Genomic DNA, 22,695 nt, shown 5'->3' on the forward strand with positions numbered 1-22,695 from the left:
TCATAGCAACAAATAATGTTTCTAATAATGATAGAGCCAAGCCGGACATGTTTTTGACTAAAAACTTGTCAAACAGATTAATAACCTCTAGCTTAAATATATCTTGTATATTTTCAGGTTTGCTTAGGAATACGTCGCGGGTAATTACAGAGCTCTATAACATTTTTAATCGCATGTTATGAAAGTGCTAAAAGGGTTAAACTGCTTACAAGTTCAGGTGAGTCCAAGGGGTGTGGTAACTCTTACGCAGCTTAATATGAATTTGGACTAAAATCAATTGTATCAATCAGAGGCAGCGCTGTAGCGTTGCCTATAGTAAATGCTCTACGGCTCCAATGTTTTATTATTTATTTATTTTTTCCCAGAGGCACTTCATATGGAGGGGGCTGTCGTAGAAATTTCAAAGGAGGCTCATTGGATTGGAAAGCGAGAGTTCTAGTGCCCTTTTTAATAGTCGAAAATTATTGGAGGGCAACTCGCCCCCCCCCCATGCCCCTCATTCCCCCAAACACATCCAATCAAAATTTTGAGATAGCCATTTTGTTCAGCGTAGTTGATAGAAATTATTTTTGATAGGAAATTTTTTTGAGGAGGACACTCCCCCACAACCCTCAGGGCAAGGTTTTAAGTTATGCCCTGGGGGCTAAAGGTTTCTATAGAAGGCGTTGTCGGAGAAACTTCAAAAGTGGTTCATTCTATTGGAAATTCAAAGGGCTAGTGCTCTTTTTAATAGTCGAAAGTAATTGGAGGGCAACTGCCCCCCCCCCCTCCCACGCCCATCATTTCCCCAAACACATCCAGTCAATATTTTGAGATATTCATTTTGTTCAGCGTAGTTGATTTCCACATAGAAAATATGTTTTTGAGGAGGAAACTCACCCACAACCCTCAGGGCCAGGGTTTTAAGTTATACCCTGGGGTCATATAAGGTTTTTATAGAATGCGTTGTCGTAGAAACTTCAAAAAAGGCTTATTCGATTGAAAATTCAAAGGGCTAGTGCCCTTTATAATAGTCGAAAGTAATTGTAGGGCAACTGCCCCCCCACGCCCATCATTCCCCCAAAAACATCCAATCAAAAGTTTTAGATAACAATTTTGATCAGCGTAGTTTATTTCTCCATAGAAAATATATTTTTGAGGAGGACAATCCCCCACAACCCTCAGGGCAAGGGTTTTAAGTTAAGGATTCTCCGAATCCTAAGGTTTTTATAGAAGGCGATGTCGTAGAAACTTCAAAAAGGCACAATCGATTCGAAATTAAAAGGGCTAGTGCCCCTTTTAATAGTCGAAAGTTATTGGAGGGCAACTAGCCCCCCCCCCCCCAACGCCAATCATTCCTCCAAACACATCCAATCAAAATTTTGAGATGTCCATTTTGTTCAGCGTAGTTGATTTCCAAATAGAAAATATGATTTTGAGGAGGACACTCCCCCACAACCCTCAGGGCAAGAGTTTTAAGTTAAGGATTCTCCGAATCCTTCCCATTATTTCTTATGGAAGGGATGCTCGTATAAACTTTAGAGAGGGGTCATTTGATTGGAAATTGAAAGTTCTTGTTTACTTTTTAAAAGTCAAAAGAGATTGGAGGGCAAATAGCCCCCCCCCCCTTTCTTTTACGCCCTATATGCATCAGATACAATTTTGAGATAGATATTTTGTTAAAATGATTCACAGTTCTGATAACAAAAAACTCAGGTGTCGACACAGCCCACCAAGGCCTGGGGGTAGGCGTTGTAAGTTATGCCCTGGGGGCATATAAACAATCAGACAATCATTAAATAAACAATCAATGCAAACAAACATACAATAGATATTAATATAAATTAATAAATAAATTTAGTGCTGATATTAATGTAAATTAATCAGTAAATTTCTGCTGGGTGATATTTAACGCGGGAGAATTATCAGCAGGAAAAGAAAATTTTCTTTGAGGGGGGAGGAATTTCTCAGGGGTGGGTTTTCAAAATGTTAATTATTCAGGGATGGGACGATTAAACCCATTCGATAATATTCTAAGTTTTACATCTGAAAGTTACGGGAATAAATAATCAACGGAAATAACAGAGATAGCGCTTCAGGTTCCTTTAGACGATTTTGTTCGTGTCTATTGAAACAAGACATTTTCAAAAGACGGATTATTTTCATTTGTATTACTTTCTCTGTGGCTGCTCAATTATACATTTGATGGGGGGACTTCCCCCCACCACTGTCTACGGTAAGGTTTCAGTTTTTTTCTCAAGGCTTAAAAATGAACGCAATGCGATAAAAGTATAACTCAAAATAACATATATAGAAAAATATGTGCACATAACACGGAAAAATTAATCAAAATTGTATATTATGAGTTGAGGCTCACCCAAATGATGGCCAAGAGGGCTCACCATTCCACAATCTATGAAATAAATCCTGCAATAACTGAAAATAAAAAGTATTTTTGGGTATTTTAACGTCTTCCACAACTCAAACGGTCCAGTATTCTACAGCCCAATCAGTCTGTCTAATCTCCTAAATCGGGGACTTAAGCGATTTACACCCCAAAGACTATGATAAGGTAAAGTTTTTTATGGGAAGAACACATAGTAAATCTATTATAATTAATCAATTATAAGGTTAAAATACATACTCTGTGATATATGCGAAATTGCTTTGGCACACAAAATCCTATTAAGGTCAATTCCAAACAGTCATGATCCCTTTTTGTAAGCAAGTGAAATGGTCTAAAGCTCCTTATAGAAGCTATTTTTTCAATCAATTCATTATTGTCAATCGCTGTCAACAAGTTATGCAAGCTGTATATTGTCCATATATAAGGTTTTTGTCAAAGAGGTAATCGTATAGACGTTGAAAAAAGCCTCATTCGATTTAAATTGAAAGTTCTAGATCCAATTTTTAAAGTCAAGAATAATTGGACAGTAAGCAACCCCCCATGCCATAAAAACCTGAAACTTTTTGCCATCAAAAACGAACGAAAATTAATTAAAAAAAAAACTTTCCGAAAAATAAGTTTTTCAAAGATAAGTAAAGGTCGTTTTAAATTTAAGCTCCGTAGATACAAATAACTGTTAAAATTCAAACTCAAAACGACCAGCAATTACTATTAAAGAATAAATGAAACCCAAAACGAACAGAAATTAAATGAACAATCGTTACAAAAGACATACAACAAGTAATAATATAAATGAATGAATAGATCTTAAAGCGAGTAATGCTTGAATTCAATATGAAAATCAAGCTTAAAACGAATAATAATATTTTATATTAATAATAATAATAGCTAAAACTGACCTATGGTCTCGAGCGTTCTTTGGCGAACTTGTGGCTCGCCGGCAAAGTGATCTAGCTAAGTACCGTCACATAAAGGATATAATTGAGACCATTCAGAAATGCGAATCTGATCATTTTATTTTGCCAACTTACGTGATTATTTTGCCTACCGAGGTTCCTGTCAGTAGTAACCTAGGGGCTGATCCTAGAGGATATTGCATAATACGACCATACACTCTATATTATTGACCTATAAAGCGAGAAAACACGTTATATTATGGACCTATAATGTGACCAAGTAGCCAGACAGGTTTCTAAGTCAACAGCCATTTTCTGGACCAATCAGAGAGAACGAGTACAGAGGGTACCCCATATAGGGTAACTCGATTATCATAGCTATAAGGTCATAGCAACAAATAATGTTTCTACTAATGATAGAGCCAAGTTGGACATGTTTTTGACTAAAAACTTGTCAAACAGATTAATAACCTCTAGCTTAAATATATCTTGTATATTTTCAGGTTTGCTTAGGAATACGTCGTGGGTAATTACAGAGCTCTATAACATTTTTAATCGCATGTTATGAAAGTGCTAAAAGGGTTAAACTGCTTACAAGTTAAGGTGAGTCCGGGGGGTGTGGTAACTCTTACGCAGCTTAATATGAATTTGGACTAACATCAATTGTATCAATCAGAAACAGCGCTCTAGCGTTGCCTATAGTAAATGCTCTACGGCTCCAATGTTTTATTATTTATTTATTTTTTCCCAGAGGCACTTCATATGGAGGGGGTTGTCGTAGAAATTTCAAAGGAGGCTCATTGGATTGGAAAGCGAGAGTTCTAGTGCCCTTTTTACTAGTCGAAAATTATTGGAGGGCAACTAGCCCCCCCCCATGCCCATCATTCCCCCAAACACATCCAATCAAATAATTTCTTAGACCACACTGCTTTTCCATTAAAAAAAAAAAAATTAAACAAGAAAAACGGGTTTTAATTTTCTATAAAGCAGTGAAATATAAAACAATTAATTATACACAAATACTCCTAATGTTTCGGCCCCACGTCTGTGAGCCTTTCTCAACTTAAAAAAAAAAATATAAAATGAAACAAAAAAAAATTTTCTTTTTAAAAAAACTTAACTTACATCAAAATAAAACATACTAAACACATAAAGAGAAAGAAAAAAACAAAAGAAAAATATAAATAAATAAGAAACAAAACTCACATATTAAAAGATATGTTAGAAGATATGTGACAGCAAGAACGAAAAAAAATCAAATAGAAGACAAGCGGCAGCGAGAATTACAAGCGACAGAGAGAATCTGAACGTGTTAAAAATAAAAGTGAAGGGCAAAGAATTGTGTGGTTGGCAGAAACACGAAAGCGGGTATCAGAACGTGTCAGAAATGAAAGTGAAAAACAAAGAATTGTGCTGTTAGAAGAAAATTGAAAGCGAGGATCAGAACGAATCCAAAATGAAAATGAAGAAGAAAGAAATATTATTTTAGAAGAACAACGTCATCGCAATCTTTGACGACAACAAACTGTGGTGCAAAACCCAGCACAAACCTACGAAGCCGCAAACGACGCAATTGCATTGCCACCTCTACAAGTTCCAAATGGATTGGTTAGGCCTGTTACAGGACGTCACTTGCTCTCTAAAAATCTCCACAAACAAAAGCAGAGCTTCATGTGTTGATTTAGCTTCATTCAACGTAAGCGATGATCGAATCACCAAAAGTCCTAATGTTTTCGGCTTCGTCGAAGCTTATCATAAAAATCAGTCTATTGCTGCATCCATCACATTACCCCTGAAGATGATTTTGTAATTCTCGCTGCTGCTTGTCTTCTATCTGCATTTTTCTTCGTTCTTGCTGTCACATATTTTCTAACAACATATTTCTTTGTTCTTTACTTTTATTTTCTATTCGTTCTGATCCTCGTTGTTGTATGTCTTGCAACCTCTTTTTTTTTGTTCTTCACTTTCGCGTTTTGCCTCGTAATTCCCGCTTCTGCTTATTTTTTGACCGTATATTTCTTTGTTCCTCAATTTAGCGTATCATTATTTCAGACATTTTTCAGTAACCACATTTTTTTTTTTTTTTTTCTTTTTTTTTTTTGACCTATTGTAGTTATTTCTGCCGCTTATCATTTAATTTTATATTTCTTTGTTCTTCACTTTTATTTTTAACTTATTGTATTTGAAATTTTCTCAAGTATTCTAAACGCATATTTTTTGTTCTTCACTTTAGTTTATTTTCACTTAAGATATTTTTCAATGCCCTTTGCCCTACCAGCTTGGATTGTTTTTGTCACATTTGATAGTCTAGGTTGTTCGTTCTAACCCATTGTGAATTTACATTTTAAGGTCGTCCTCTTGATCTTGTCTCATTTGAAGGTCCAGTTTGTTCATTTTGAGCAATTGTTAATTCACGTTTCTGTCCTCTAGGTATTGAAACTGTTGAAAACGCCTTTGCATTTTACATTCGGTATTTTATACTCTGCTATGTTTCTTGTGTATTTTCATATGCGTCATCAGGGTTACTGTGGTAGCGGCAACTTAGTAAGAGACAGTCACGCCCCATACTAAGAAATAAAGCAGCCAATAAATTCTAAAAACAGTGTCATATTGAACTACAAAGTATGCCATTAGAACCGCCTTGTCTGATACCCCTATAAAGGAAACTTACATACCCTTGGCTTGAACAACAAAGAAAATCCATTGACTTGAAAAACAAAGAAATTGCTCATTATCATGGTATTTGACATCAACGACAGGTTTTTTCCGTTGTTTTTTTTCCCCAAGCTAGCTTGGCGCTGGAACATCGTAGAGAGTAGGGGTCGGCACCGTTTCTGTTTTCGGCTAAAATAGAAACAGTAAAAAATGGCAATTAAAAAAACAGAACAGAAAGAGATTCTAAAAGAAACGAGGAAAAAAACGGAATTCCGTTTCTTTTTCCATTTTCTTACAGAAAAACAAGAACGGCCCAATTTTTTCTTTTTAACGGTCTTTTTAACAGATATTTATGTTTTTTTTTTAGTTTTTTAGGCTTGTGAGAATAAAAGGAATGTTGACAAACATTGATTAATAAAAAAATCAAATATAAAAAAAGACCAAACATTCAAAATAGCCACATAAATCAAAACTTATCACTTAGAAACGATCGAAGTTCAAGTGACTTGGCAGTCATTCATGAGCACTGCTTTCGATTAAAGTACCCAGCAATATTAAATGCATTCTCACGTGGTACTGAAGTTGCAGGCACTGCAAGATTCATACAAGTAATTTTACTTAACTCTGAGTAAGTCTAAACAAAGTCAGTCCAAAATTCTAGCGGATCAACTTTATTTTTTCCTGATCTACGTCATTCAGTCAAGAACTCTGGAACTCTCTCTTCATATGCCCTAATAATATTTGCCGCTGTTTGGGCAGTGCTTACATTGTTAAATTTTGATTTGAAGAGTTTATCCGAAACCCAGTCGCACCGACAAACTTAGCAAACAAGCTGTCTTCTTGATGTGGAGTCGATGATCCATTTCCGTTAATCTTTGTCTTGATAGGAGTGACGTCAATTGGGAAAGATGCAGAGTTCAATTGAATTTGAAGGGGTTCTACTGTATTTCTATTCTTGGAAATGAACTGCTGGAGAAATGAAGAGACGGACTGACGAGCTGAATCTCTGTCTATATCGTTCATTTTTGAACGACGGCCTGCTTTCCGTTCAGCCCAAGACGGTTGGCCGAAAAGAACAATCCTCGGCAATATGTCATCCTTCATCCGCACAACGTGCCTAGCCACCTCAACCTTTTTTTATTATAGCCCTAGAGAGCTTTATCGAACCACATTTTTCGCACAGCCTATTGTTTGAAATAGGGTCGGTCAGCCCGGTACCTAGAACAATCCTTAGGCAATTTCTCTGGAAAATATCTAGCAAATCTTCATACGCTTTTCGAAGCCCCCATGCTTCAGATCGATATTTGACAACTGTCATCACTGTAGCTTCTAATATTCTAATCTTGGTCTGCATACTTATCTTCCTATTCTTCCAAACTCTTTTTAACTGTGAAACAAAAACCTGAGCTTTGACTATTCTACTTTTAACATCTTCACTGCTCCCACCATCTTTACTAATAATACTTACCAAGGTAAGTGAAGCTGCCCACCTGATCAATCTTTTCATTACTCAACGTCACCTTTTCATCTTCGCTTATTCCAAGCATTAGTGACTTAGACTTCTTAACATTAATTTTTAAACCTATTCTAGCACCCTGAACTCGCAAAACCTCTAGAAGTTCATTCATTTTGTTCACACTTTCCTCTAGGATGCTTGAATCATCAGCATAATCTAAGTCCAGGAGACTTTTTCCTCCCCATTTGATTCCGTGGTCTCCCATTGCCTTTCCTGGGCTCCTTATGACAAAGTCCATCAAAATAATCCATATAAAGGGGGATAGAACGCAACCTTGCTTAACTCCTGATTGAATACAAAACCAGCTGCTAACCTCAATTCATACCTTAACCGCAACAGTGTTATTCTCGTACATAGCACTAATCACTTTAATTTATTCGTCTGGTATACCATACAAGGATAAAACCTTCACTAAATCTCTTCAATCAACAGAATCGAACTCTTGCTCATAATCTATAACACTGAGGACCAAAGGTGTTTGACAACTCTGGCATTTCTCAATTATTAACTTTGATTATTAACTTTAATTTGTCCTTCTCAAAGCACAACTTTGCTTGCCGAAATATAATTATACGCACTAGTTATCTGCGTTGCCTGTTTGAACGGGCAAAGAACCTCAATCAGCTTCCACAACGGACCACTCATTGTTGTTAAGTTCGAGCTCTCTGATTTTAGTGTCATGAAGGCTACGGTTGAAGAAATTGCGCAGTGGTTCTTTACGGATACAATACATTTCTATCATAGTAAGGGTGCTGTTCCATCGAACATTCATGTCCTTTGTGATGAATGGACTAAGATTATGTGTTTCTATACATGGCAAGTGTATAAATTCAATAAAAGTCAAAAGAATATAATATGATTCTGTTCGCAACCAAATCACGGAAAATGAAGAAAAACGGGTATAAAAAATCAGAAACAGCAAAACCGGTAATGAAAAAACAGAACAGAAACGAAAACGGCTACTTGTTGTCTGTTTTTTCCGTTTTCTAAAAAAATAGAACAGAAAACGGAGAAAACGGTGGAAGAAAAACAGAAACGGAAACGGTGCCGACCCCTAGTAGAGAGCTATTTAATGCTTCATTTTAAATGAAATTGCTACATCTAGTGCCTTTCGTAATTTAAAAAATTCTCTTTAATAGAATCAACTTTAAAAAAAAACTACATTTCCATACACTAGATGATGAATGTCGTCCCAATCGTAGATTATAACCATATATGACGTAAAAAGTGTTATATAAGGGATCGATATTGCTCATTATATATGGATAGCTGGAACTAAGTAAAGAAGAAACCACGGCTAAGAGTTCAGATAATACAAGCGTCTTTTGAAGAGTTGCTTTTCTGGGTTATTGTGTCATATTTTATTTAGTTAGCTGTCTAATCTCTTAGATTCGTCTCCTACTATTCCAAATAAGAAAAAGCCAAAGGTTTCCTGTTTGTAATTATCTTTGAAAAACATATTTCGTAAAGCATTACTATGCATAAAATTATATATTACTGTAGGTCTCTCCTTTGGAGAAGATAGATAGAAGTTCAAGTCAATCTGTTACAATCAAGTAAGAGATATAATAATATAGTACAAGCATCTTTTAAGAAGTTAGTCATATCTTTCACAGTAAATAACGACCATGTGCAGGATGATGCAACACACTTATCTTTTGACAAGATAATATAACACAAACTTGGAGTATAAATTGGTAGAAGTCAAACATTGGGCTGAAACTAAAGCCATAATTTGCTGTGACTCTATTTCAGCAATCTACCAAGGTATGAGTGTCCATTCCGTAAATCACTCGCAAAAAAAATTTGCAGGTGAAAAAAGAAATGAAAGACCTATAGTTTTTATGGTCCCCATCACACATTGTGATTAAAGACAACGAAATAGCTGATACAGCAGCAACATATTCTTTGTTAAGGAATAATTCCTTGACTTGACATTCATTCTTTGCCATAGGCGGGAATGAACCCGCAAACCTCTGATAGAGGCACTTATTCTTCCACCGTACTGTGACAAGGTATTTAACAATTTGACTTTTCCACAAAACTTTATATACTTTGGATAAAGGGATTGTAATGACCATCTTTGACAACTTTCAAGTGAATTTTTTTTTTACTAGGGTGCACATAAGACTATGTTATCACTATATGTTCATGTACCCGTCTTAACTCGTATATGGAAACTCAACAAAACTCATTATTTTCGCAGTTTGTAGTGAAGAACAAACTCTAGCCTATAGTAACTGCTATATTGAAATGAATCATCATTTTCATGATTTTTTTAAAGTAAAGAACGAACTCTATCCCATAGCAACGAAAATATTCAGATAAAATGTGATTTTGGACACAAAATGAATCACCATGGGCACGATGATGCAATTATAGTAATCATGGTTGCAGCTGTAAAGAACGAAATGTAGCGCAACTGAGATATTAAAATATTAGAGTAGCAGCGATAGCTAGCAACCTAGTAAATGACTATCACATCTCATAGTAATAAATAAAATAGCCTGAACTCCTAAAAAAAGGGTCAGATCAAAACACAAGGTACACTATTAGAAGCATCTTGCCCTAAACCCATTTATAGTATACGGTACATTTGAACATGTGCAAGGTGTGCGCGAAGATAATCCCAAAAGTGCTCACTGACGACCAGAAATAGCGGCGAGTGGAAGTGTGACAAGAAAATTTTAACATGTGTGAAAGTGACCCCCCAATTTTTCCATAACGTAATCCCAGGTAACGAGTGCTGGATATTTGAGTATGATCCTAAGATAAGGAGGCGAGTGGCTCATGTCGGTGTCTCCTCGCCCAAAAAAGGCAAGAATCAGCAAATCCAAAGTGAAAACGATGCTCATTGTCTTTTTTTACTTCAAAGGCATCGTCCACCATGAATTTTTTCCTCCTTGACAAACCGTCAACGCCAAGTTTTGTGTGGAAGGGCTCAAGAGACTCAGACAAAGGGTCAATCGGGTCCGACAAGACATCACAGCAGACTGGAAGTTACACCACGACAACGCCCCGGCTCACACCGCCTTTCTCATGACCCGCTATCAGACCAAGGCTGGCGCCCCAACGCTTCCGCAGCCGCCCTACAGCCCAGATGTGGCCCCCAGACTTTTTTTCGTTTCCTCGCCTGAAAAGGCCGATAAAAAGCAAGTATTTTGAGGTGACAGAGGGGATCCAAGCAGCATACACCGCGGTTCCTCAAGGCTATTCCGGAGAGTGCATACCGTGACGCCTTCAATGCTTGGAAATCGTGCTGGCAGCGCTGCATTGACACAGAAGGAGCCTATTTTGAAAGTTTTTAATGAATTGTAACGACTGGCTCAATAATTGTTTTTAAATCGACTCAGTCCTATTACTTTTCGGACAAACCCTGTATATCAATATTGGAAACAAGAGCTTGAGCATATCATTCTAACTTTGTAATTTGATTATATGAAAGTTCAAAATTAGATAGTATCAGACTGTGCCGTAATGAAAAATGCATATAGATGCTCTAGCTGTTAACCACTGATCGCGTTGGCTGCAAATTCTTCTTAACAACTTCTGGAACGCGGCTTAAATCCTGTTTATATAGTTTAGTTTCCTTTAAAGACGAAACTTAGCTTCTGTCAGAGTTTAGATGAGGTTTATAAATTTGTCTATATCATTCAAAAATCTTTAACTCTCTTTAAACCAGACACAAATAAATATTTCAAGAATTTAAAATTGTATGAAAAAAATAGACATCCTGAAAATGTAAGTTTGACAGAATGATTTTTTTTTTTACTCTCTTCTCAACATTATACTAAACTTCATTGCTTGGAAAATTCGCTAATGATGGTTAAAAAAATTAAATAAAAATGACTAAGGGCCAAGTACGGAAAACTGACTAGAGGAATTATTTGAGTCGGCCTCTTAAAAAAAAAAAATCTACACCATCCGATTCTATCGAGTGAATTTTCAAATTGAAAGCTTGTGAGGCTTTTCATACAGGTACTCGTACTTTTTAATATTCTGTACCGGTAGAAAAATTGCTCCTTGTGGGGCTTCTAGCAGTAATAATTTATTTATTGCGCGCGTCAAAAATGTGTAGTGAAGCAGAAAAAAAAACATCTGTAGTAACTATAATTGAATGAATACACCGTGATTAGTTGGTTGCTTTAAGCAACATTAATTGACTTTAGCTTTGAACTTACCAAATTGGTATGTTTATCCGTTTAATTTTGTGCGATCTTTAGTTATATTAATGTTTAATTGCTAAGATATCCAAAATAAAGCCTAAAAGATGTGGTTCAATCAGCTTCCTATTTATTGTGTTGTAGAGCTTTTTTTTTCTATTCCCAAGTCTTTACGATAGTTCAAACTAATAACTTATTAGACATGAGATCCTATTATAGACGATAAAAATGATTACTCTCTCAAAATTGTGAAAAAATGGTGATCAGAGGATTGAAAAAGTCAAAATTTGAAAAGATCGCCTTTCGTAGACAAGTAGAACAGAGTACAATTTTCCTTTGCTCCTTGTGGCTTGTGGGGCTTCTAGCAATAATAATTTATTTATTGCGCGCGTCAAAAATGTGTAGTGAAGCAGAAAAAAAAACATAACCAGAAACCAAAATTAATTGTATATCCAGAATCAGCAGAAAAATTAGATCTTTTCAAACAAATTAAACTTTTAAAAAAATGAAAACCGTTTTCCTTTATGAAAAATAATCATCTTAATTATTGCAAGACAATTTGTCTACCAAACCTGCAGTACTCAAACTTCGTTTTTCTTCAATGATCTTCAAACTATTGAAGATAGGTGAGGGTCTAGACTTCTCATCCGAATTTGGTGAAAATTCGTATTGCATTCTTCTTCCATTTCTTTCCTTATACATCTTTTTTATATTCTGTATGTAAATTCCTTTTCAAAGTCTTTTTTTTATGTGTTTTATTTTCTGTTTCAGAATAATCCCCGGCGTCCACACTACTGAAGATTTCTGTCTATTCCTGCGAATTTCTTTATTTACTTAGGAAGTCCAGTGCACACATTTTATTCTTGATTGCCGAACTAAATTATTCTAACACAAAGGAAAAGCCGATTCCAGCAGCTTTATGGCAAGATACACAGTTCTATCATCGAATTTTTCCCCGGAAAATTTTTAATTTAACAATGTTATGTTATTGAAGATATAAGTAGATTAATCATCTCGACTATTACCGCTTGGATCTGTAGACGTACCATGGAGTACGCTTTGATAGGCAGTATATAGATTGCATATATATAAGTGTGCTTAGCTTAAGAATGTTGGCTACGATTCAGCGTCAGACAAACGATTTCGAATCACCGGAATCAATATTCTGCCTACCATAGAAGCTAGTCCTGGCTAATTCCTGGTTTTTTCGTCTTACGGCTAAAATGAAATTCAGATTAAAGTAATCGTGGTTATACAGCCATCGAATTTTGAGCGGAATTATTAGATGTTTTTTGGTCAACAAATTCTGTGATCTTGCACGTTTGAATTCTCTGGGATCCAAAGAGTAAATGTCACATCATTAGTAACAAGAAAGACACCGTGTGTAAACTGATTTATAATAAAATAAAAATTGTATAAATTCTATCATTTTTTTGATGATTCTTTTCTTGCTGCATCTTGTAGTAATTGTGTATCTACTTCATCAGCTGGTAATTGGACATACCTTACTACTGAACCTCGAATGAAGCAGTTCTTAACGTAAAGCTAAAAGTATAAAACGGTATTAATAGAGGTCTGGTATTGATAGGTGTATAGGGGCGTTCTTTGGAAGAATTGTGACTTCAGTAGCCCTTCGTCCAAATAACTCTAACTAATTTATTGTGAAAGCACTGGGTGAAAGACAAAAAAGAAGAAAAGTTAATTTTATGCGTAAAAAAAGAAGTTAACTTTTTAATTTCATCTTAGATGAAAATTTGGTATAGTTTTGTGACTTATAATTGTCTTTACGAGTTTTTTTCTTGATTTTTCAAGTAAATACAGACTTGTTGTTGACTGTTCATGCATAATACATACATCGTGGAAGCACTGGGTGGAAGACTAAAAAGCAGAAATATTTATTTTATACCTAAAAAAGAAGTTAACTTGTTAATTTTATCTTAGATGAAATTTTTATATCATTTTGTGACTCAATGCTGGCTTTTACGAGTCTTTCTTGATTTTTCCAGAAACTTTAGACTTTTTGTTGACTGTCCATGCATTAATACATGGATAACAAAATTTTGATATTTCTCTCTACATCAAGACATAGCCAAGCTCTACTAGATTGTTCTTAAACTTTTGTTAGGTGAGTTGCATAAAGCAGAAGCATTGATATAGTGAATGAAAGCTAATATGTTTCTCCATTTATTCTGGGATGTCCACTCAGACACAAGCTCTATAGTTACTAGGCAAATCAAGAAAGACTTGTACAGAGTAAGTGAGTAACAGAGCAAGTCGTCTTACCAAAACCAAAGTTTCATTCCATACCTAAAACCAACAGCTATAATATCCAGATATCGCTGCACCTTGATTTCAGCTAGCACCCCCCCCCCCTCAGGTTTCAGAAGTAGCCTTGAGTGTATAGACAGAATTTTATTTACCTTTATAAAATATGACACGGCGAAACGCGTAAAACTTGTCAGGTCGGCTTCTCTATATGCCTTATGTTTCCGTGTCAGAGGAAACTGTTAATCCGTCGGGTTGCTTTTGATTAGTCACAACAAGAGAAATCATTTCTTGAGCAATTAAGCAGTTTATGCCAGCCTTTTCAGCATTTCTATAAGAGACAACTGCTACTGAGTTTGCAACCACTCCTACTTTCTACTCAACAAATGTTAAAACTGTGAGTAGATAGTTAAATATCTTTGTTCAGACTAATGCAGACTTTTATTTCTTCGCCTAATATAGAAAGTCTAACCTTTTTCATTGAACATGATATATGTAAAACGCAGTGAAAATGGTCAGACTGTTACACAATGCTGTGTTAAAACTGTCAGGAGTGGTCACTTTTTTAGCCTAAATTAAGACAATTGAGCCTCGTGAACCTCAGGTTACATTCATTGCTATGTCTACCTTGTGTTGGACTACTGAATTATGAGTTTGAAACAAGTTATATCTTTTTTCTTCAAAAAACGAAGGATTTTATCGTGGATAAAAGGATGCGCATTAAATAGTATTAACTTATAGAAAGCCACTAACTTATGACGAGCGGTAGAACGGGTTTTCCCAAAAATTACCAGTCTTATCGCAGCTATGCAAGACGACATTATAGGTATTGAAAATAACAAATGTCTTGAGAAAATTTTCCAGAAAACAAAAGAATTTTTTTGGGAATGCGGCCTTACTGAAAACCTTTCGCAAAATTCCTAAGATTCTGAATTGTCTGCAAGAGTAAACATGAACGGTAAGCTAATTTCCAATTAAGCAATTTTTCGATCATGCAGGCTATAGGCAAAAGTGACATTGCTGAAATAATAGAATTACCTAAGGACGCTATGTAAAGGGAGTTTTTTTTACAGACAGACTTTGCTTTGAATTCAAAAGCCACTCTACAGATGTTCTTCAGCTCTCGGAGTTGATTCCTGTGATATTAGCCAATGAACCAGCATATTAGCCAATGAAGCAGAGCATTAAAAGGAAACTGGCATTGGCATAGACTTATCGAACTTAGAAACGGCCCTAGTGAAAAGATTAATGAATTATTCTGTCAAAAAGCCTTAAGATCTTTTCAAACTTCCTGATTTTCTGAGAGGAATGCCAATACTGTATCCAGAAGTTCTAAAAATATCTGTAAATCTGCATAGCTCTATCAGTTCTTGCTAGGAATGGGATGTTCTTTTCCACACTGAGCCTAGTTAGAACCTAGATCAGTTTAACAATGGACGATGAAATATTTAGCTATGTAATGTTGATGTTTACTGAAAGTATTTCTGAAAAATTGTTGAAACTTCTATGTTGACACTTTAGGGAAAATGAAATCTAGTCGATTCCCAGTATTACATTAAATCATAGGTTGCTCTAATGGCATTTGTATCTCTTACTTTTAAAAGTTGTTTGTAGAACAGGCGTGTTCATAATTAGATGTTGCTCTCAATCAACTTTTTTGGTCCCCTTAGAGGGCCACAAAGGCTGCATAGCCCCTTCTCCTCTTAGTTCAGAATGACACAAATTGGGCATACATCTATTACAAAGTAAAAATAACAACAGGCTTCCAATAAAAATTTTTATCTTTAAGAGACAGAGAAAAGTTGTATTTTCAAAGAAATTAATTATCCAAAATGAGATTAAGAGCAATATTAATAAAATGATATGTTAACTTACCATATGTGGATGTTTATCTGGATCAGTAACTGTAATATCAGTTAGCTTCAGATTTAGATATTGGTCTTCAGAGTGGAGCGTTCCACATACACTAGAAAAAAATATTTTCAAAACAACATATCAGTATTAGGATATACTAAAACAACTAATTGCAAACCGACAGCCCTGACGACCAACATCATATTCAAGGTAAGGTTTATTTCCAAAAACTGAAATAGTGTACTCTAACTGATAAAATTGAATACGACTATTCAACTGAGGTACAAAGTAATCACAACACCAGGGGAGCAAATTCACGAAAATTTAGGGGGGAGTAAAATAAACACAAAAAATGTACTTTTCAAAATACAGGGGTGAATGCAATTTTTGTACCATGAGTAAGAAGCAATGTATTCAAAATACCAAAATAAAGTTCCTTCTTTCTAAAGATAATTCCGATTTCCTATAATTAAGTTACACCTAGTTTCAAAAGTCCGTAATCAGCAAAGAGAAAAAGTGCAATCACCCCAGACAAAAAATGGCGCTATCCAGACTTAAGATTTCGCTAAGAAAAAATATGCTGCGTACAATATTTCTAAGGAAGTTTAAAGGGCAAAAAACCGTGTGAACGCTTGAATCATCAAAAATATTTAAAAGGATTTATTGGACGAAAGGTTCACATCCTTGGTCCTCTTGGGCCAATGGTGAGCCAGTCCTCATGGTGCAGGACTGAAAAGCTATGTTTGATAGTGAGGTAGATGTGCTTTTTGAGGGGATTCGTAAATGAGTATCAGGAGAATTCAGATAGAATTTGTTTGGCAATTCAAGCTTGGCAATTCTTTCATGTTGTATCTCAGTCACCATTGTTGTCGTTTGAAGTGACTCACTGCTGTGCACCTAAATATGTAAGTCAATAAATCTATTGTCTTTTTATCTGTGTTTATTTCATTTTATATGTCTGCATTTAGTCCGATAATAGGTAATTAGTTCGTATGTCTCCAAGGTAATCGCTCCCAAGGGAATCAGATCTCCAGATAGCCCGAGAAAAAAAGGCCACATTTTTTCATCCCTACAAACACCAAAAGTTGTCATCGCCACAACTTAGAAAAAGTTTCTAACCCCTGTTAGCCTATAAGTATTCGTGTCTCTGAAGTCAGATCTAATTGCGCCGTGGAAACAAAGCTCCGAGACGTCAGAATTTCTAGTCCCAAATATCTCATCCCTACAAAACAAAAAACTTTTATCGCTACAAATGGCGCGGCCTGTAGCAATGGTGGGCCAGTCCTCATGGCGCAGGACTAAAAAGCTATGTTTGATAGTGGGGTAGATGTGCTTTTTGAGATTATTCGTAAGTTAGACTTGATATTATTCGTATATCAGATTGGGGAGGACTCAGACGAAATTCTCCTATTCTTGTCACCGTTATTGTCATTGAAGCGACCCATTGCTGTGCAACTAAGTATGTAAGTTCAATAAATCTATTGTCTGTTTTATCTGTGTTTATTTCATTTTATATGTCCGTATCTAGCCTAATGATAGCTAATTAGTTCACATGTCTCCAAGGTAGCGCTCCCAAGGGAATCAGATCTCCAGATAGCCCGAGAAGAAGAAGCCACGTTTTTTCATCCCTACAAACACCAAAAGTTGTTATCGCCACAGCTTAGAAAAATGTTTCTAACCCCTGTTAGCCTATAAGAATTCGTATCTCTTAAGTCAGATCTGATCGTGCCGTGGAGACAAAGCTCTGAGACGTCAGAATTTCTAGTCCTATATATTTTCTATTGCTACAAAACAATAACTTCTTTATTGCTACAAATGGCGCGAGTCGGAAATTGGAGGAAAACTGCGAACTAATTAGGCTGTTAAAACTTTGTAATTTAAATTTAATTGTTGGAGAGATACAGACATATAAGAAAAGTGATTAGGCCTATTGCCGCTAAGCTACGACAGGAATACCCCTATATCTCATAGGACATAATAGCCTCCCCCAATACAAATATACTATATTTTTATTTTCTTTAAGTTTTAACTGGTGGAAGTTGGGAAACCTGAATCGAGTTGACTAAATAAAAATTGTATATTGAAACAGAAATGGCTTTGTCAAAGGAGGAAGGTAAATGGACTTCACTTTTAGCGGCGCTCGAGTTAGCAAAACTTCGAGCAGCTTTGCTTGAACTTTGGCTATTAGAAATAAATTTGTATCCCCTCAAAGAGTTGGGTACAATAGAAAAAATGGAGAAAAGGCTCAATGAAGAATTGTAAAATGAAAAAAAAAATAGTATTCAGTTTTTAACAAGTAGAAGCAAGTGTATAATTAGTAATTTTTTTTAGTGTTAGTAATAAATGCAATGTAGTAGTGCCGTACATTGGTGAATAATAAAGTATTTGTACCGTGAATTGAAAGAATAAAATAAAAGATAATACGTAAAGAAAAACAAAATCTAGCTGGACCGATGAAACGTTGGTAGAAACAGAAGAATTTTAGGCACAATAGTAGCAAATGGGATCCTAACTCAGCCTTACTACAGGTACAGGCTGTAAACTAATTGTTCAAGGATAACACTGCTACAATTTAGCAAAGGAAGTGTTGGGGTTCCACCCCTGTTTCTTTTCCTTTCAGATAAATGACCTATTTTCGTTTCTTTAATTACATTTGTGACCCTTTTGGAAGAATACAAGTAAGGTATTTTCTACAAACTGTGTAGTATTTTCTGCAATCCAGGCAGGGTAGGAATAGAGCTACAAGGCACCGTCATTATTATATTGACAGGGAGGATTGTTACCTCCAAGGAGAGAGTAGAGATTTTCTAGCCGTAACCCAAGGCGGGTACATTTGGCTTTAGAAAGTGGCCATTTGACCGCTCGATCGCGTTACCATACCCTGGGACAGGGTATACTGTAAATAGGGTAGCACCAAACCCGATATTTTCAGAACCGTTGGGATAAGAGCGGGAATCTCACTAACATTTGGGCTGACAAGGGGTTCTCCCATTCGAGTAAGTGGCATAGCAATCTTTTTGCGTCATTCGAGTAAGTGGCATAGCAATCTTTTTGCGTCATTCGAGTAAGTGGCATAGCAATCTTTTTGCGTCATTCGAGTAAGTGGCATAGCAATCTTTTTGCGTCATTCGAGTAAGTGGCATAGCAATCTTTTTGCGTCATTCGAGTAAGTGGCATAGCAATGTTTTTGCGTCATTCGATTAATTGGCATAGCAATCTTTTTGCGTCCTTCGAGTAAGTGGCATAGTAATCTTTTTGCGTCATTCGAGTAAGTGGCATAGCAATCTTTTTGCGTCATTCGAGTTAGTGGCATAGCAATCTTTTTGCGTCATTCGAGTAAGTGGCTTAGCAATCTTGTTGCGTCATTCGAGTAAGTGGCATAGCAATCTTTTTGCGTCATTTTTTGCCTTTCCTAGGAAGCTTAGCAAAAGTCGCCGAAGGAAGCAAAAAAAAAGGGGTTGTTACCCAGCTGTGACTGGAACTCTGCATAAGGTGAGAAATTCGGCGAAGGAGACCGTTGATCACAAAAAATGGAGGCAAGGGGATAGGTCTTAAAAGGGTCTCCTTTACCTACACAGATGACCTTCATCTGAATAATGGTGATAGGAAAAATTCAAATTCTGAATTAGCTCCGCAAAATGAGTGAACAAGAAAATTTGAATTTTAAATCATGGCTGCTTTAGAGCCATGTAGATGTAAAACAAGCCACTGTTCATGCTTGTTTACAAAGAATGTAAGCCCACAGATGACCTTCACAGATGACCTTCAAGTGAATAATGGTGATAAAAAAATTAAAATTCTGAAGTAGTTCTGCAAAATGAGTGAACAAGAAAATTTGAATTTTAAACCATGGCTGCTTTACAGCCATGTAGATGTAAAACAAGCCAGTGTTCATGCTTGTTTACAAAGAATATAAGCCCACATTAAGACAAACAGAGAGATATTGATAATTCTGGTCCGCTCTTATGGTTACTCAATGACGAATCATCCTCAAGTTTAGTCTGATTATAAATCAGAATAGTTTAGTCGAATATCAGATAGATTTTATATCAGATGAATATGATCTGATAGTAGAAATTAAATAGAGTGAAGCCAATAGTCCTTTATATCCAATTAGTCGACAAATAGATTGTGCCTAGAAAGCTTATCACGCTAGAACAGAAACCTCATCACAGAAACCTTAGACTTGCGCACCTTAGACTAAATTAGTCTATGTTACTAAGGATTTGATTAAGTTTTAGATGTCTTATTTTTGTTAGTGTTATTTCTATGCCCTTCCAAAGGATAATAGAAAGGTTGAAACAGAAAATAACCAAAGGTAGGAAGCTCGGGGTCGACTGATACCGACACGTGGGGTTGGACCAGTTCTTGGGGTAACCGGGGGTAGGAACTAAAGGCCATTGATTTTTTTCTTTATTTTTTTTTTACAACGACCGTTGGAAGGGATATTTCTCAATCCTTCAAATGTAAAAAATAAGTATTTTTCTGCCAATCTGGGCCAATCAATACAATACTTAAAGGTTGAATAGAAACTTTTGTGAGCTAGTTAAGTTTTCGTTTTTTGGATCAGAATGCTTTGAAAGAGAAACAGAGAGTTTACTTTCTTATAGCTCCGAGGCAAAAAAAAGAAAAGCTTTTAAATTTCATTATATTATATCTATGACGTATGCTGTCCTACAGCTCTGTGTTAAACATTACTTCCAAAGAGAAACAGAGGCATTAACGTCTTTAGCTCCTTGGCGAAAAATTTAATTTCATTAGTTTATATCTATGACGTATACAATAACAGAGAGATCACTGTTCTATAGTTCTGTGACAAAAATGTCCTTTGATTTCATTGGTTTATCTATGACATATATTGTACTCTAATTTTTGTGACATATTTTCGCAAGTCAGTCACGTTATCTTACCTATACTGACTCAGGTTCCCTCGAATTTTCTATGAAAAATCGACCCATGTCCTAACTAAGATGGATATTATCCAAAACAAGAAATTATCAGTACAGAAGCGTCTAATTATATTAAATTTTATCTTAGTGCGGATTATAATTGTTCTAGGCCTACACATAAAATAGGATACCAGTGTAATTATGTGCTGCACGCTTACTTATTCGTGTTTCTTACTCGAAAAATATAGTGTCTCGTACTCGAGAAATATATGTATCAACAGTTGGCTATTGGTACGTTTATATGTAGAATTTCACGGCGGATGTGGAATTATATCGCAATAATAATATAGAAAATTTTAAAACCGTGTTAATAGTTAAGATACATGGATTGAAACCCTGTTTATTTCCAATGGCGACTAAGTAAAACACACAAGGAAATCTCCATTAATGAGAAGGCGTTTTTCGCTTAACAGATTTTAACAAAACTTTAATATCATATTTATTTATTTAGTGCTGAAGGGTTTGCTCAAACAATAGCCTTCTAAAAAGATATTGATGTCAGTTGTTCATTACGCTTATATCCTTTGCAAAGCATCAACTGGAATCTATGCGGGAAAGATTGGAATCCTGCATCTAATGACCTTATTCGAAAGGCGAATATGAGGCACCAATGTTGACTTGTAATTACGGAAAATCCAAGAGAAGAACACGGGGAAACAAAGAAGAACACTTCTGCATTTCAGCTGAGGTTAGAGAGGTTAGAGAGGTCTCCACTCGTCCTCGCTATGTCTTTTTCCCTCATTGTAGTATCGTTTACGTAAAACCGTAAGGTTATGACGCTGCACATGCGTTTCTTATACAGCACGGACGTGCGTGAACAATGCAGGCATGAAATATGTTGTAAAATCAGACCTCAAACTTAATAATGTAGGGCAAATTATGTTTATTTAATAAGTATTGAAGAATTATATAAGCCCTTTATGTTTATTTAATAAGAATTGAAGAATTATATAAGCCCTTTATGTTTATTTAATAAGTACTGAAAAATTATATAAGCCCTTTATCGATTTTTCCGTTCTCAAAACAAATTTGAAGACATCTCTGTTTTAGATTCTTTTTTAGATGTTTTAATTCTGTCTCATAACGTAGAAATTAATGTACCCAATCAATACGTGACTCATTTGTACTATGAGTGTATACTTCAAAGAACGTGTGATTCTGCCACGTTATTTTTATTACAGGAAGTAAACGAACAAATTGGTTATCAAGCATTACAAGGAGCTGTCAAACACAACTCTAACCCAGTATCATCTACTTTCACCATATCCCCACCAACGAAGAATACTCATCTTAGACCCCAGGGAATTTTCATCCCAACTGCGTGAGCGAAAACAGCGGTTGCCCTCAATCGTCATTTCTTCGACCATGAGCCATATTACGTATCAGGTAACACTATATTTGAACCTCAGTATCAAGTGCTTTAACGAACTATATAATCACATAAATGCTGAGAAACCCATCGGTCAGTACAAGATATAAATACGTAGATATCGCCTTTGATACTCACTATGGACCCCAAAATAATTTGACAGTATAGTGATGATATTTGAAGCTAAACGATATTTGAAGCTGAAGTTAGAGACAATTTGAAGTTTAATTCTGAGAACCCCATCGATCAATACAAGATAAACAATATTTAACGATATTGGAAGTTAAATGACATTTAAAGACATTTGAAGATATTTGAAGCTGAAGTTAGAGACAATTTGAAGTTTAATTCTGAGAACCCCATCGATCAATACAAGATAAACGATATTTAACGATATTTGAAGTTCAATGATATTTAAAGACATTTGAAGATATTTGAAGCTGAAGTTAAAGACAATTTGAAGTATAATTCTGAGAACCCCATTGATCAATACAAGATAAACGATATTTAACGATATTGGAAGTTAAACGATATTTGAAGATGTTTGAAGTTCAAGTTAAAGACAATACGTTAAAATAATCACTATAGTTTGATGACAACCCATCCTAAATCCAAACTTCAATTACCCCGTGATTAACCTAG

At 35.6% G+C, this 22,695-nt stretch overlaps 1 protein-coding gene across 2 annotated transcripts in view; it reads right to left on the bottom strand.

The window, feature by feature from the left end:
- The window catches only part of LOC148938470 (uncharacterized), a 79,920-nt gene extending 64,068 nt beyond the window's left edge, over window positions 1-15,852 (bottom strand). The window contains exons 1-2 of one of the 2 annotated variants that reach the window (XM_089107770.1): window positions 15,757-15,848; window positions 5,958-6,126 (exon numbers count right to left, since the gene is read on the bottom strand). In XM_089107770.1, coding sequence (XP_088963896.1) covers window positions 5,958-6,089 — 132 coding nt within the window. In that variant the 5' untranslated portion in view covers window positions 6,090-6,126; window positions 15,757-15,848. Of the gene's footprint in view, window positions 1-5,957; window positions 6,127-12,992; window positions 13,162-15,756 lie in introns of those variants that run through there. The other variant, XR_016143684.1, reaches the window with a different exon arrangement.
- Window positions 15,853-22,695: the final 6,843 nt, after the last annotated feature.

Source organism: Artemia sp. Qi Xiang Cuo, unplaced genomic scaffold (genome assembly GCF_049724085.1).
Source record: "Artemia sp. Qi Xiang Cuo unplaced genomic scaffold, ASM4972408v1 HiC_scaffold_3234, whole genome shotgun sequence".
Taxonomy (NCBI): domain Eukaryota; kingdom Metazoa; phylum Arthropoda; class Branchiopoda; order Anostraca; family Artemiidae; genus Artemia; species Artemia sp. Qi Xiang Cuo.